Source organism: Onychomys torridus, chromosome 15 (genome assembly GCF_903995425.1).
Source record: "Onychomys torridus chromosome 15, mOncTor1.1, whole genome shotgun sequence".
NCBI classification, from domain to species: Eukaryota; Metazoa; Chordata; class Mammalia; order Rodentia; family Cricetidae; genus Onychomys; species Onychomys torridus.
In genome coordinates this window covers 45,959,173-45,973,851 of record NC_050457.1, presented here as the reverse complement: position 1 = coordinate 45,973,851, position 14,679 = coordinate 45,959,173, and the positions used below count along the sequence as shown (strand labels likewise).

The 14,679-nt window shown below is 38.6% G+C and overlaps 1 protein-coding gene across 3 annotated transcripts in view; it reads right to left on the bottom strand.

Moving 5' to 3' along the window:
• Dab2 (DAB adaptor protein 2) overlaps positions 1 to 14,679 on the bottom strand; it is a 56,085-nt gene that overhangs the window by 11,926 nt on the left and 29,480 nt on the right. Inside the window, exons 2-10 of one of the 3 annotated variants that reach the window (XM_036207175.1) lie at positions 11,948 to 12,142; positions 10,874 to 11,013; positions 9,396 to 9,494; positions 7,390 to 7,521; positions 6,805 to 6,885; positions 6,277 to 6,303; positions 5,978 to 6,031; positions 5,520 to 5,582; positions 13 to 666 (exon numbers count right to left, since the gene is read on the bottom strand). In XM_036207175.1, the coding sequence (XP_036063068.1) occupies positions 13 to 666; positions 5,520 to 5,582; positions 5,978 to 6,031; positions 6,277 to 6,303; positions 6,805 to 6,885; positions 7,390 to 7,521; positions 9,396 to 9,494; positions 10,874 to 11,013; positions 11,948 to 12,038 (1,341 nt within the window). In that variant the 5' untranslated portion in view covers positions 12,039 to 12,142. The remainder of the gene's footprint in view (positions 1 to 12; positions 667 to 5,519; positions 5,583 to 5,977; positions 6,032 to 6,276; positions 6,304 to 6,804; positions 6,886 to 7,389; positions 7,522 to 9,395; positions 9,495 to 10,873; positions 11,014 to 11,947; positions 12,143 to 14,679) is intronic. The other 2 variants (XM_036207176.1, XM_036207177.1) reach the window with 2 other exon arrangements.

The following is a 14,679-nucleotide window of genomic DNA, read 5'->3' as shown; positions in this document are numbered from 1 at the left end:
AAGACAATTCACCTTAGCAGTCCTTCTGCCTCTTCCCGGTTTGGTACTTTGTGGAGGTGGGATAATGGCTATGGAGTCATGCGCTGAGGACTGGACAGAGCTTTCCAAGTCCTGCTTTACGCCATTCGGTACCGATAGTCCTTTGGGAGGGCTTCCCACAAAAGGGTTCGGGGAAGATTTGATATGGAAGCCGTTCTGTTCTCTTTCAGATACCCCATTCTGAGTTCTCACTGCTTGCTGGGTTTGCGAACTTGGATAGGACCACGGGCCTGCCTGAGTTTCCTGTTTGCCAGTCCGGTTAGAGATCTGGTCAAATTGCTGACCAAAGTAATCTGTATCACCGTTCAGGGGCCCTTTACTCTGAGGAGTAGACAAGCTACTCAAATTCGCTTTCTTCTGATCTGGAGATGTGAGAGAATCAATCGAAGAGGGTGCCGATTGGTCTGGCTGTGCAAAAGGATCATCACGGAAAGGATCAGGGTTAGGGGTGGGAAAAAAGTTGAGATTGGCAGAAAAGGCATTCTCAGGCAAGAAGGACGCCTGAGGCTTTGGTCGAGGGAGAGAACAGGAGGTGACGCCATTTGTTAAGAATGGATTTTCTCTTAAAGAGTTCTGATTGGTGTCGATTTCAGAGTTTAGATCCACTAACAGGATATCTTTGCTTTCCTAGCACATTTGGGGGAAAAAAGAGAGAGAGAGAGAGAAAGAGAGACAGTGTTAGTCCATGTTATAACTTCAAATGAGAAAACTACATCCAAATGACAAGGATTACCAGGATTCCTATTAGAATTGGAACTATTACCATCTCACATCAACTCCCTGCGTGTTTACGAGCTGGGAATCAGGTCCTCACTCAGTTTCTGAGCTGTAAGTTTCGATGGGGTCTGCCCTTCCTTCAGTGAAATCTTGTTCAATTTGTGCTCTCTGTAGTCCATACATTCAGATGGGCTAGGTTCATCACCTGCATTGGTTCAACTGATGTCTTTGAATTAACTGGGACTCACTCTAAATGATTATCTGAATATACTGTTTGAACCTATGAACTGACTTTAGAAACCTGGTCCAGCTTTCTACCTGACATATAGTCCACAGTCCTTTTTCCAGAAGTCTAGAAAATTACCCCTCTAACTGAGCAAATTCATCAGTTATTATTCATATGGTACCATGTGTATGTATGTGTACGGTGCTGGGAATTAAACCCAAGGCTTTGAGTATCTCAGGTAAGCATTCTACCACTGACTTACATTCCACAGCACCAGATTTCACAGTTATGGCTGTGATGAAACTTAAAGTCAACTGTATTTCCTTCCTCTGGAGGAAAACAAGACTCTCCATTTTTATCATGGTCTGTGGGTCTGACGTTTTGAATGACGAAGATCTTACTAAAGGTCCTAGCCCAGCTGGACCTCTCATCTTTAACATCCTCATCCTCTCTTGTACATACCTTTTGTGTGTGTGTTCTTCTGTATGTGACGCTCAAAATACTGATCACATGTAACCAGTTACACACTAACCTCACGTCGATGCCCCTATTTCCAATACCTAGCTCCTATTTCCTGTATTGTGGCAGTGATCTCACTTATTCATCATTAAAGTCCGCTAATACCTAAGGGGAAAATGTGGGTTTAGGATGTAATCTTCAAAGCATGCAAAATGCATAACTCTACTAATAACATTTCTTCTCTATTACATGAGAAAAATACAGATGTTAATTGTTTGGTTTCTTCATTTGTCTTACAAAAATTGTTAGCCTCAAAGCTACCAATTTGATCAATTTGACATGTTTTTTAATTTCGACTTATAGTTAATTATGATTTATCCTGGGAAAGACCTTTTTGTCTGACTTTGATCCATTAAATACTTAACTATGTCAGCCATAGATTATAAACAGTAAACACTGTCCAGCTGGAAGGAAGCTAAAGGAGACATCTAGCAGTTACCTGGGTGGAGTACTATTTTGATCACTGGGCCAATAAAAACAATTTAGGAGAAATCTGAACCTTTTCAACTAATAAGGACAAAAAGCAATCAAAAGTCTCCATCTTTTCAAGAAAAGAAAAAAGTCCTATTTCTCTCTTCTGGCCATGGAAGAGGCTACAAAATCAGGTCCAAACCGTATTCTCTCTATTTATTCTCTTTACTGGAAAACATAAAAATCAGATTTTGTTTTTTGAAAGCTTAATTTTCTTTTTGCAACTAGAAGAACTCATTGTAAGAAAGAACTTAAATTGAAAAGCTTTTAATCAAACAAATGAATTGTAAGACTTCTTAATGAGGGGATCTTTAAGCAATCAAAAGGTGGGGTAAGATGCATTCCGGAAGCTTGATTTCAGTATTCATTTGTTTGCTAAGAGCGACCTCTAGGTTAGCATGGTTGTGTGTTCACAGCTGGCAGAGTTCTCCTTTCCAGACACCTCAGAAGAAGTTCTTAGGACACCAAACAGGAGCCACAATGTTAGACTTCTGAATAGTCACCCTACAAGCAAAATGTACAAGGCTCTCCTCAGGTTAGGGTTGTTGTCCAGCGAAGCTTAAGAGAGTGTAAGTGAAAGACTGAACTGGATTGATGGGAGACTCTTCATCTACTCCTGCGGTCTGAGCTCCACAAGTGCTCTGTGGACTGTCCGCAGTCCACTTGGCTACACTTGAGGACCTTCAGACAGATATGAAAGCGAATCCAGCTGCTTCAGTCAGTGGTGTGAGGACTGCATCAAGGCAAGATTGGAAAACTGGAATCTACAGCTCTTCTCTGGGTAGCTAGCCTCCCAGAGATGGTTTCCAATTGAGGCTTCAAGCTCACTGTTGGCTCTCTGCCATTTCTTACATGCGTTAAAACCAGCTTCTTCTTTAGATCATCTTTCGGAATGCTCCATGGTAGGACACCACTTGTTGGACCCTAGCTACTGTCTACTGCCCTGTACACTTCCATGACCCAGCTCAAATTCAGGGTTTTTTTTTACACTTTTCTTTTTGATATTTCTATTTCAGTTTTACCTGTTTTTACCCATGCCATTTATGGGGATATAAATGTGTATACATACATACATATATTATTTAAACTTTGTATCCTAATCTAATCCCCTTATGCTAGGTTATATCTCTATGATGGTGGATCGTTTCTTGTAGTCTTTCTAGTGTTCAGGTTTTTAAAGATCATGTATGATGTACCACCTATCTTTTTACTCTTCTTCCTTTACCTTTTGCCTGTTTCTGTGTCTCCGTACCTTATTCCCTCTTTTTCTTCCCCCTTTCTCTTTATTTCTTAACACCGTGAAACATAATGCTCCAGGAATTTGCAAAAAAAAAAAAATGTTCTAAGGGATGTCAACATATTATTTGAAGTACATGAAAGTTTTGGTCATCAATTTGGGAAAAGCTACAGCCATTAGGGATAACTGAGAGAGTCTAAGTAATTTAGGTTTTTTTTTCTGCACTTTACATTTTCCAGAGCAGTTTTTGTAAGAGTTGAAAAACTCTGAAGCATGCTAGTTTTACTAGTCAGAGAAACATCCATTTTGTGACCTCTGCGTCTGGAGTCAATGCGACAGATCATGTTGCCAAAGTTTAACCAACACATAATTAGCCCTGTTAGCCTTTTTAAAAACTTACCAGATATTATCTACCTTGATCAAATTTATTATTTCAACTTATTTTTAAACTAAAGCTTGGATTTCTACAAATAAAATATTTTTAGTTTGCAAGGACTGTAATATAAGAATAACTATCATCCATGCTGTTTTTTTTCATTTCGTATGGCAGAATGCTTCAGAAGTCCATATCAGTTAATTAAACAGTAAGAGCCTTCTTGCTTCTTCCTCTGCAATTCCACTTGTGTCTCAAGAGCTTTCCTCTCTCTCAGAGTACCCGTTTCGATGTGACACTTAGGCGATTGCACAGACATCGATTTCTTTTATCTACTAATAAAGAATTGCCAAGATTGCTGAGGAATCAAAAACAGCTCAGAACTAGGCTGGTCCTTCCAGCATCAGCTAACCTAACACGTCAAAAATCTTATGCTGAGAACACCAAGAATGGAAGTCCCATAGACAAGAGATTAGGGAAGGACTCACCATCTGAAAGACTATACAGGAGTTCTAGCTCCTCTACTGTAGGCTCTGAAAGGACTTTGAGATGCCACCACCCAGTGTGATTCTTACACATGGGTACAGAGAAGAGTGCACACAGTTCATGCTTCAGTGGACTTGTGGGCTTATGCAATGAAGGTGTGCCTGCTGGACTTCTCTGTAGTACTCTGGCAAGTGAGAATTTTCCCAGTCTCTCTCTGACTCACTTCAGGTCCTGAGATCTTCTGCACATCATGAAAACTTACTTGATAATTTCCTGATGTTAAAAGAGTCTTCTCCAGACATTTCTGCCATTATTCTACCTGTACTAATTCTCTGTTTGTCTAGCTATTGCCTTCTCCTTATCTCTGATGTTCAAGTCTAGAAACTCCTTTCTTTGGAAACATTATCTGAATCTGCATGCTAGGTGAACATCTGTAATTAGCATCATTTAATTGGCTTTGTCATTAGTCTCAACCCTGTCCCTGCTAGACAGAGTGGTGGATGCTAACACTAATGTGTCTCTTTTGCTGCTGTGCATCGCCAATACCAGGTGCTCAGGAAACTAGTACATTAATAATAAAAGTTGATTCAAAATGACATGAATATTTCTGTGTGAGGCCTGTTTTTATATAAGGTCTGAAAAACAAGCTTTAAACCTTAAATCTGAGCATAAATGCGTTTTTTTTCTGGACCAATATTTTATTATCAATGAAGGAAAATATTGCTATGTTCTCACACAACTAACACAGATTCATCAATATTGAGAAGACTTGCTATATAATAATGCTCTATAAAAAACTAGCAATTTTCTAAAATGAAGAGACTTTTGTTAATCGCAAAATGAACCTTGTTTAACTCCTTTTTGTTTGGTTGGGTTTTTTTGTTTTTCAAGACAGGGTTTCTCTGTGCAGCCCTGGCTGTCCTGGAACTTGCTTTGTGACCAGGCTGGCCTCGAACTCACAGGAGACTCTGCCTCCTGAGTGCTGGGATTAAAGGCATGCACCACCACTCTTGGCTTCTTGTTTAACTCTTATTTCATGGCAAACTCATGCTGCTAGATTGCAAAAAAGAAAAGCAGAAAAAGATGAAGAAACTAAGACAATTTAGGGTTCATCATTTCACAAACATACTTTTTTCAAGTAGACTTATGTCAAGAATTATAATTCAGTCCCTCCTTCTGATCCCAAGTTACTACCAAGAAGGAACACACTGACTGGCTAGTAGCACGGATTTAGCCTCTATGCTATACTAATATATCTGAATTAGTAGTGGTAGTTGCCTATGATGACTTAAGATTCAAATTATTTTTCTAGTAAGCCACTTCTATTTCATGAGGAAAAATCAAGACATTCCAAGTTTAAAACGAAATGCTCAAGCTTTCTGGTTAATTGTAAATTGGGGATTATCGATGTTATTTCAATTACATTGCAAATTTAAAAACAAAACACTTACTGTTGGACTATTTAGGTCAGGAGGTGTAGACATGTCCCCAAACAAATCCATCTGGTCAACACCCTTAAAAAAGTATTTGGATTAGATTCAGATGTGTCTACTAAAAACAATTACTTTGTCTATCATTGTAATTGTTTGTGTCCTAAGCTATAGGAAATAGTTGTCGCAATTGGATTGCAGTTGATTTCATACAGATTTGATATTAAGCTACTTATGTCAGGAAGTGTAGGCTTGTCCCCAAGCACATCACTCTAGTCAATACCTTAAAGAAGTACTATATTAGAATCTGGTGACCTACTAACAAAACTATGTTGTAGACTAGCATAGATATTACATGAATGTATAGAAAATACTTGTCCTATTGAATTTTCCTATGGATTCAATATAGGTCCAGTATTAGCAATGTCTACAGGAGGTAGAACCCATGTTCAAAGAATCAGAAAACATCACAAACATACCAGCTTCAGTTTGTTAGCTTGATCATCAAGGGTCATTAGGGCCTCACTCCCATTCTGAAAATAACAGGCAAATATTAAAGGGGTTAATTCATAAGGTATCCCCATAAAATTTCTTTTCCTGCCTTATTACCCCATTCAGCTGTTATAAATTACTATCTGATAATTTAGGTATTTATCTTCCATGAAAAGAGTGGTCACTAGCCCAGAGGATCAAGTCAGGAAGGGAGAATGCTCTTGCAGGTAACCAACATGGCTTCCATACGTTACACATATCACAAGAAGTAAAGAGGCAGCTTTACCTCTTCTGCTTTGCTGGCTTCTTCAACCTAAAAAGAAAGACATAGAGTCACTGAGCTTGGTATTTGGGAAGAGAGTTAGTAAAGGAACAAATACAGTCAGATTCATAGGCAAAAGGGGAAAAAACTTGTATATTTTGCTACGTGTTCCCCTCCCCACTTCACATAGATACTAGATTTGAAAACTTTCTAGAATTCATTCATTCATTCATTTATTTATTTATTTACTTACTTACTTAATTTATCTATCTATCTATCTATCTATCTATCTATCTATCTATCTATCTATCTATCCTTTCTAGACTTAAGCTAGGCTGCTCTGTCAAGTCCTTTAACTAATGTGAATGTTATAGGGAGCTAGAGACCAGAATCAGTGTTCCTAAACACATAATCTCACAATTGCCCAACTAAGAACAACAGACAATTCTATACTTGAAAGGAAAGAAACCCAACTCTTCAGACAGGGCTTATGTATATGTGAGCCTGAACTTAGTTTTAAACCGAGCAGAACTTCTATCATACAGCACTTGCCTTTTTCTTTTCTTCTTCCTTTTTCTTTACATTATAGATAACTTGAAAAAGGTCTTTAAGGTCCACGACTAATGGTTCAGCCTGAAGCAACAGAAAGCATTAATAGCATTCTTTCCTTGTCCATAATAAATTCCCATTAACATTTTTTATTTCCTGTGAGATTCCTTACAACCTTCCCCTGGATTATAGAGGATCACCACCACCCTCAGAAAACTAAAGGACATAGGGTTAATAAATGTTTCACTAATATTAAGACCACACTTGTCACAATAGATTTTTTTTTTCAAGTCTTCAGACAAAACAAGATGTAGCATGACTATTTTTGGAATTTCTTCAGGTTTCTGGGAATAATTCAATACTATTCTAAATTCATTAGTAGCATTATTAGAAATTCCATTCTCACAATTCTTTTACCATACACATGAGTATAAGGGGGCATTTTAAAAAGATTCTTTAGGCATAAGTCATTGTCTGAATGATGATTAACCTAAAGAACCATTGGCCTAATGAATTGCTCCAAGTAATTCTTCTTGTTAAATAACAAACATTCCTATTCTCAATGGTGTACTGTGTCTTAGAGCTTACCTGTTGCCCTGTTTTTATGGCAAAAAATTGATGCTGGCCTTCTCCTCCACACACATAACCAAATGCTCTATTGTCTGTTACATCACGAGCAATGAAAGAGATCTTATTTACTGGATGCTCATGCTCTATTACCTTCAAAGGGAATGTAAAAGAACAACAGTGAGTAATATAGGATTGTTGGCTATCACAGCTTGCTCTCAGAAACATATCAGAAGGCATACCCAAGAGGTTAAAGCCTTTGAAGAAAGACCTTTTAGTCTTTGGTTCGAGGCTAGATCTAGGTGTGTTTTTTTTTTTTTTTTTTTGTTGTTGCTAGAAAGGGCTCCAAAAGGAAGGGTTAATCGAAACCAAAGGTAGAAGAGCATTCTTTTTAAAAAATATAAGTACACGATTCTCTTTCTATCCAAAAGAAATAATCCAACATTCAAGGATGGACTGAGCAGAACTCAAGAATTTCTAAAATGAAGGAGGAATAGGTAATCTTTGAACCAACCAAGTGGAGCTGGGTGTGGTGTGGCCTTTATAGTCCCTGGGAATTTGAGACAGGGCTTTAGTTTACCCTATGAGTTCAAGACCAGCCCAGGCAACACAACAAGACAGTATCTCAAAACCAGTTGAACAACTGAACAACCAGCTGAGTACATACCAAAACCAGAGCCACTCCCCACAATAGCAACAGCAAGAAAAGCCAAATTCAAGCAAAAGTAGGTCTATCTTCCCAACTAATGACAAACTCAAATAAACAGCCTAACTAAGCTGGAGAACAATCCGAGGGCTCCTGTATTTTATTGAAATGGCTGAACCCAGTAAACCTATGAAATGCTGCCAAAAGCATTTAACCTTTCCTAGAGGGACTTTGTTATTAGAAGTCAAATGTGACAGAGACTTTCTATTGGTTTATTTCTTCTGATTGTCCTCATCTCTCTTGATTCTTTCTAGCTTGTATCAGGGTTCAACTCTTCAAAGATATATGTAGGTGGCAAAATGTGAATTTTGGATTTATTTCCATATGCCTAAGATCACTGAAAAGGTAAGTCAAATGGTATTTCTGAACCACTGAGTTTGATTGGACACCATATCTTTAGTCTATAAGACACTAATTTTGCCAGATGAAGTTTTTATGATATGAATATTAAAATCAACTTGCTAAAGGGATCATATTTGGAGGAAAAAGAAATAATGCCTATGAGAGAAACCTGCTACCATTGTCTGGGGGACTTGAGATAAAAAGTTATTAAGGGTTGAATGATAATGATAAAAGACAAGACAATGATACCTGAGGAACTAAGGACCAGCAAACTGAGTGGGCGTTTACCATGGTGCCCTGGCCATAAGTCCGGCAGGCAGATTTTGCTTATTAGATAACAGGTACCTCTTGGAAGAGATGAATAGACATCTTGCCATGTTGTCTTGATATGAATAATGTTTTATATCAGAGTTACAAATGATGGTATAAGTAAATGAATCCTACAATGTTTTATAGAATAAAAGAAAAAATGCCACAGAAGACCTGAAATACTATAGCTTTGGGGTACTAATCAGAATAAAGTAAACAAACAATAAAGAAGGACTGACTCTATGTGGAGAACAAAAGCCACCACAAAATAAGAAAACTAAACATGAAAGCCAAGAAAGTTACACCTGAGGGTTCGAAGGACGGGGAAAGAGATGAAAAATGTTCTAGAGGTTTTGAACTACCCACCAAATCCACACATGATCAATACATTAAAATAAGTTAAGTATTAAAATTAGCCTAGTTTTGTATGAAGCTCAGAAAAACTATCATGTAACAGGTGGCAGCACACTTGTGTTTAGATTCACATCTCATAGGAAATGAATTTCAGAATAGGATATCTTGACTCCTTTCTTTCTATTGCCTATTTCAGAGATGCAGTGCATGATATTGTTCTTTTCTCTATTTGAGGAAGAAAGGGGAATTTCCTGCTGGAATTCAACTATGGTCAGGCTCAGGTGGCCAGCCACTGCTAGCAAGCACAAATTCTTACCCCAGTTTTCTCATCAATAATTTTTATGCCAGACAGGGAAATGTTGACCCAGATCCGTTGTTTGTGCTGTCCTTGAGACCGACCAGCTGCTGCCATTCCCTGGGGAGATTGGGAGGATAATATAGAAATGTTTTTTCAAGTATCCTGTATTACTTCTGATGACAAAAACTTTGAAAGACAAATTGCTTTGTTTTCATCTTGGATGGCATCTACGAAAAGACTAAGCACTCTTCATCAAGGGTATAGGACAGAGTTGAAGACAGACGTTATTTCTTCTAGGCATAGGGATGTAGCTCAGTGAAAGTGTGCTAGCCTAATACATGCAAGCTCACAAATGTAATGTCTATAACACATACACACACAAACACACATACACACTCAAATCCCCAGAAGATGGCTCACCTAAACCTTGTATTATATAATTAGGTCCACATAGTACCACAGTATAGAAATTAAAAAATCAGAAACACTGGGCTTGTGAATATGGCTCAGCTGGTAAAGTGTTGGCCATATAAGCATGAGAATTCAAGTTTGATCCCCCAAAACTCACAGAAAAAGTTGGATGCTGTGGCATACACCACTAATCTCATTGCTGGGGAGGCAGAGACTGAGTATCCCTGGGACTTGCTAACCAGCCAGTTTAGCCAAATTGGTAAGCTCCAGGTTCAGTGAACTACTCTGTCTCAAAAGAATAAGTGCCTTAAGGAAGGCACTCAATATCAACTGTTGTCCACACTCACATACATATAAACATGAATATGTGCATACATGCACACATATAAATTCAAAACACTGAATGGCCATTGCTAAGGACCATCAGTATCCAACTAGAGTCCTGGATTTTATCTGAATATTTTCTCAGTCAATAGGCATTCTGTGACTTCTTTAAAATGTTTATTTAATTTTTATTACTTTGGAGTATGTATGTAAGTATGGCATACATGTGTAGGGAGGCCAGAGAACAATACTGAATATCTCTCTTGATTAATCTCCACTTTATACACTGAAGCAGGGATTCATCTGAGCACAGAGCTCACAGATCCTCTAGTCCAGCTTGCTATGGGAATACCATCTCTGCCCTAGAGTGGTGTGATTACACACCATTTTTGTGGATGCTGGAGAACTAAATTCTGGTCCTTACACCTGTAAGGCAAGAACCTTATCCACCAAGCCAACTTCCTTGTCCCTATTTTGTGTCTTCTGTGAAGAATAAGACATATCACACATAACTGCCCACAGCTTTTTAAATCATTTAATAATGGAGAATTTAGGGATGGGCTTTGCTCATCCAAGTGCTGAGTTTACCCAAGTGAAAAGGCACTTAGAATCTTACTACCTTGGATTAAAGAGGAATTCTAGAACAGGACTCAACAGATTCAGAGAAAGCCTGGCTTCTCTGAATAGAAAATACTGGTGGATCAGTGTGTGAAGAGAAGACCCATTGGTTGAGAGAGCTGGTGGTTTCCTTCCCTCTTTACCTTGAGTTTCATCATAGAATCTTGGCTCATTTTGTCTCCTCTTGCATCAGGTACATCATCAATACCAATTAGCTTGGCCTTGTATTTCACACCATCACCTTTGAACCTGGCCAACAGATACTCATCTGTCTTTTCAGAACCTGAGAAGTGAAAAGAAATGCATCATAAAGCTTATATTTAAATGTCACCCTTAGGTATGGCCATGTGTGCTCAGTATCCCCCCAAATTGAATAGCATAAATCTTTATCATACCATAATTGATCATACATGGGATTTCCACTGTCTCATTCTTACCTCTTTTGATCAAAATCATTTTCCATAATATTTGATATAGAGTGAGAGTAAATGGAGAAAAAGAAAAACACACAAAAAACACTTCCTCAAGATACAAAATGCAGATGATAAATTCATAAGAACATGTGGATTGGGAATTGGGAACATTTTAAATCAAAGCTTTTTTAATGTTTTGAATGAATTTTAGAAAATGGTGTATTCTTTTTAATGAAAGAAAAAAAATAATAAGGTACCAAACAATTTTCTAACATTCCAACCCATCAAAAAACAAAGGCAAATTGAAGATAAATCCCCATGGCTATAATTTGATAATTGTCCCTTCTCTGTATTTTCATTTCTCCTCTCAAAAGGTTGGGGCTGTCTCATTCCTAGAGCTGAAGGGCAGCAGCCAGAGCAAAGCAGGAAGTCCATGGCATCCTCTCCAGCTCTGGCGGACTAAGGACTTGCGTATCTAGAAGTAGTTAAAGTGTTTAATAAAAACCAAACTTTCGATTTTTCAAAACTAGTGGTGCTAGTGAAACAAAGTGGTTAATAGATTACCGAAAGATAATTACACAATGATAGTTACGGTTGTACAATTAACCATGTATTTAAACTGAATAATTATTAAAAAAAACATATAATTAAACAAAATGCTATGAAATACTTCCTAACGGAACCTAAGCTGGTATACTCGGAGATGCAGAAACAAGTATTACACGTGAGACAAACCAGTCATTGCCTTCTTAGAACTTGAGAGTGAGCTCACGTGACAGCCAAACAAGCCCCATTTGCCCATACCTTTCTTCTTTTCCTTCTTGGATGGCACTTTCGGTGCAGCCTGTTGGTCCGGCTGACCATTGGTCGTGCCTGTTTCTACTTCGTTAGACATGACAGCAAGGCAAGCAGAAAATCCAGCAGCAGCAGACACTCACTGACACCACCAGGCAATCCTTGACGTGCAGGTCTCAAATGAACATAACCCACGACACACACCTGTGGATAGAGGAAAGGCTTAGTGAAGCGAAAATACAGCTAACCCAAACTCCACACCACCAGTGTCCACAGGGGCCAGTCTGTTGCCTATATATGCTTCTTAACTGCACACGCTTGCCAATCCGTCTCTAACAGGCTGAACTCTGAAGGCAGGGTTGTTCCCTTTGAAGCTCCCCGGAATTCGAAAAGATTGTTTGGTAAATTTTTCTTCAAGCATTTGATTTCTGGTGGCCTTTAATGATTACCTAGCTCAGCAACTTGTGCTAGAACTTTGGCAGAAGAATCCAGCATCAAAGATAGGGATCACGAACTGGTTAGCTTTCATAGCAAAATAGAAACATACCTGCTGAGCTCGATAAGATTGTAACTGATGTCTGAAAATGGATGTTAAGAGTTTCAGTTATCTGCAAAACTGCTTTAAAAGGCTGTTGTGCTCCAGGGGTATAAAAGAATACTTGCAACCTGGCTTGTATCCCCAGCATCCCCAAAGTAGAAAAGAGCAGAGTTATCACTTTAGTGATAGACTTATAAATCTGTTATTAGGATTCTACATATGCTCTCCAGGGCTGCATAAGTACTGGAATTTAAATACTCCCATGGCGTGTGGTGGCGGTAGAAGGCAGGTAGTGCTGGGAATCAACTTGATAATCAACACAAGGCAGACTCAGAAAGGTAAGCATTGCATGTTCTCTCTCATATGTGGCTATGACATATGAGTAGAATGGGGACTTTGGGGAAGGAAGAAAGAGGAAACTGCGAGGAGAGAAGGACAAAATGTCACATCTTTCTCCTGTATATGGAGTCTAGATTTAAATGTATAGAAGTCTAGATCATCTATATAGATGACATATATATGAAAGCCCAAGGAGGAATATGTAAAAGAGGAAAGGAATAGCTGACAGGAAAAGTCTAGGTGGAGGAAGGTAGTAGGAATAAATGAGCAAAGTACAATGATCTATACATATAAAAATGTCATAATGAAACACATTATTTCATTGGCTATTTGAAAAATTAGTAATGTAATATAATGTAAAAATTAGTAATACAATAAATGACTTCCATTTTTTTTTCCATTGACATGCTAGTGTGTATCAGAGAGTTTAAGGGTGTCTCTTGTACGATTCATTGATTACATTAATAAATGCCTTTATGCTATTATTCAGTACCAGCATCTTCAAAACTGTTGTTCCCCGGGATCTTAGAATGCCTCCCTATATGTTACAGTAGAGAAAACAGCCATGGCAGTACACAGGGGTAAACTAATACTTCAAAGGGTTCTTTGACCACATGGTATTCTGTTTCTATACACTCCAGAGGAGCTTGAGAAGGGGAACATTCTAAAACTATAGAGCAAAGGCAGAGGAGAGCCACTCTGTTTTAGAAACTTACCATAAAATGATCTCAGGCTAGGACACTCCCCTTACTACAGAAGCTGTGCTGGTATTGTGTTCCCCAAAATATTGTGGACCCTAATAAATTTATCTGGGGTCAGAGAACAGAACAGCCACTAGATACAGAGGCTAGAAAATGGTGGCACTCACACCTTTAATCCTAGCATTCCAGAGGCAGAAATCCATCTGGAACTCTGTGAGTTCAAGGGCACATTGGAAACAGCCAAGCATGGTGACACACACCTTTAATCCCAAGAAATGAGCCTTTAATCCCAGGGAGTGATGGCAGAAAGCAGAAAGGTATGTAAGGCATGAAAACCAGGAACTAGAGCTGGTTAAGCTTTTAGGCTTTTGAGCAACAGTTCAGCTGAGATTCATTCTGGATGAAGACTCAGAGGCTTCCAGTGTGAGGAAACTGGATCAGCTGAGGAACTGTTGAGGTGAGGAAGCTGTGGCTTGTTCTGCTTCTCTGATCTGCCAGCATTCACCCCAATACCTGGTTCCAGGTTTGTTTTTATTAATAAGAACTTTTTTTTTTTTTTTTTTTTTTGAGCTGAGGATCAAACCCAGGGCCTTGCACTTGCTAGGCAGGCGCTCTACCACTGAGCTGAATCCCCAGCCCATTAATAAGAACTTTTAAGATTCCTGCTACAAGAAGCCTTCTGTCTGTACTACATCCCCCATATATGGCAACACTATGGACCAAACCTAACACATGGGAATACATGCTGTTTTACAGACATGGAAGATAAAAACTAAGCCTTGAATTTTCTTGTTTAACTCTTAAAAATTCCCAACAGCTCTGGATTACAGCATTAATTCATCTTCCCACGGAAAACCAAGGCACAGACATTTTACTACCTGGCAAGTGACAGAACCAGTTTTCTATCCCACACAGTCTGGTTCTGTGTCAGAATTCCTTGACATCCCATTGACAAATCTTATCTTCGAAATCACATCCTTGTTACAAAATGTGTTCCATTATATCTATGTAGTGGCCCACAAATGTATGTCTAAGACTTAGTGCCCAGAGTCTTTGCAATAAAATGGAATTGTGCTGGATTTGGGAAGGGATCTAAATGCAATGACACATGCCCTTATTTTTTAAAGTAGAGTGAGTTTGAGAGACAGAGACTCACAAAGCAG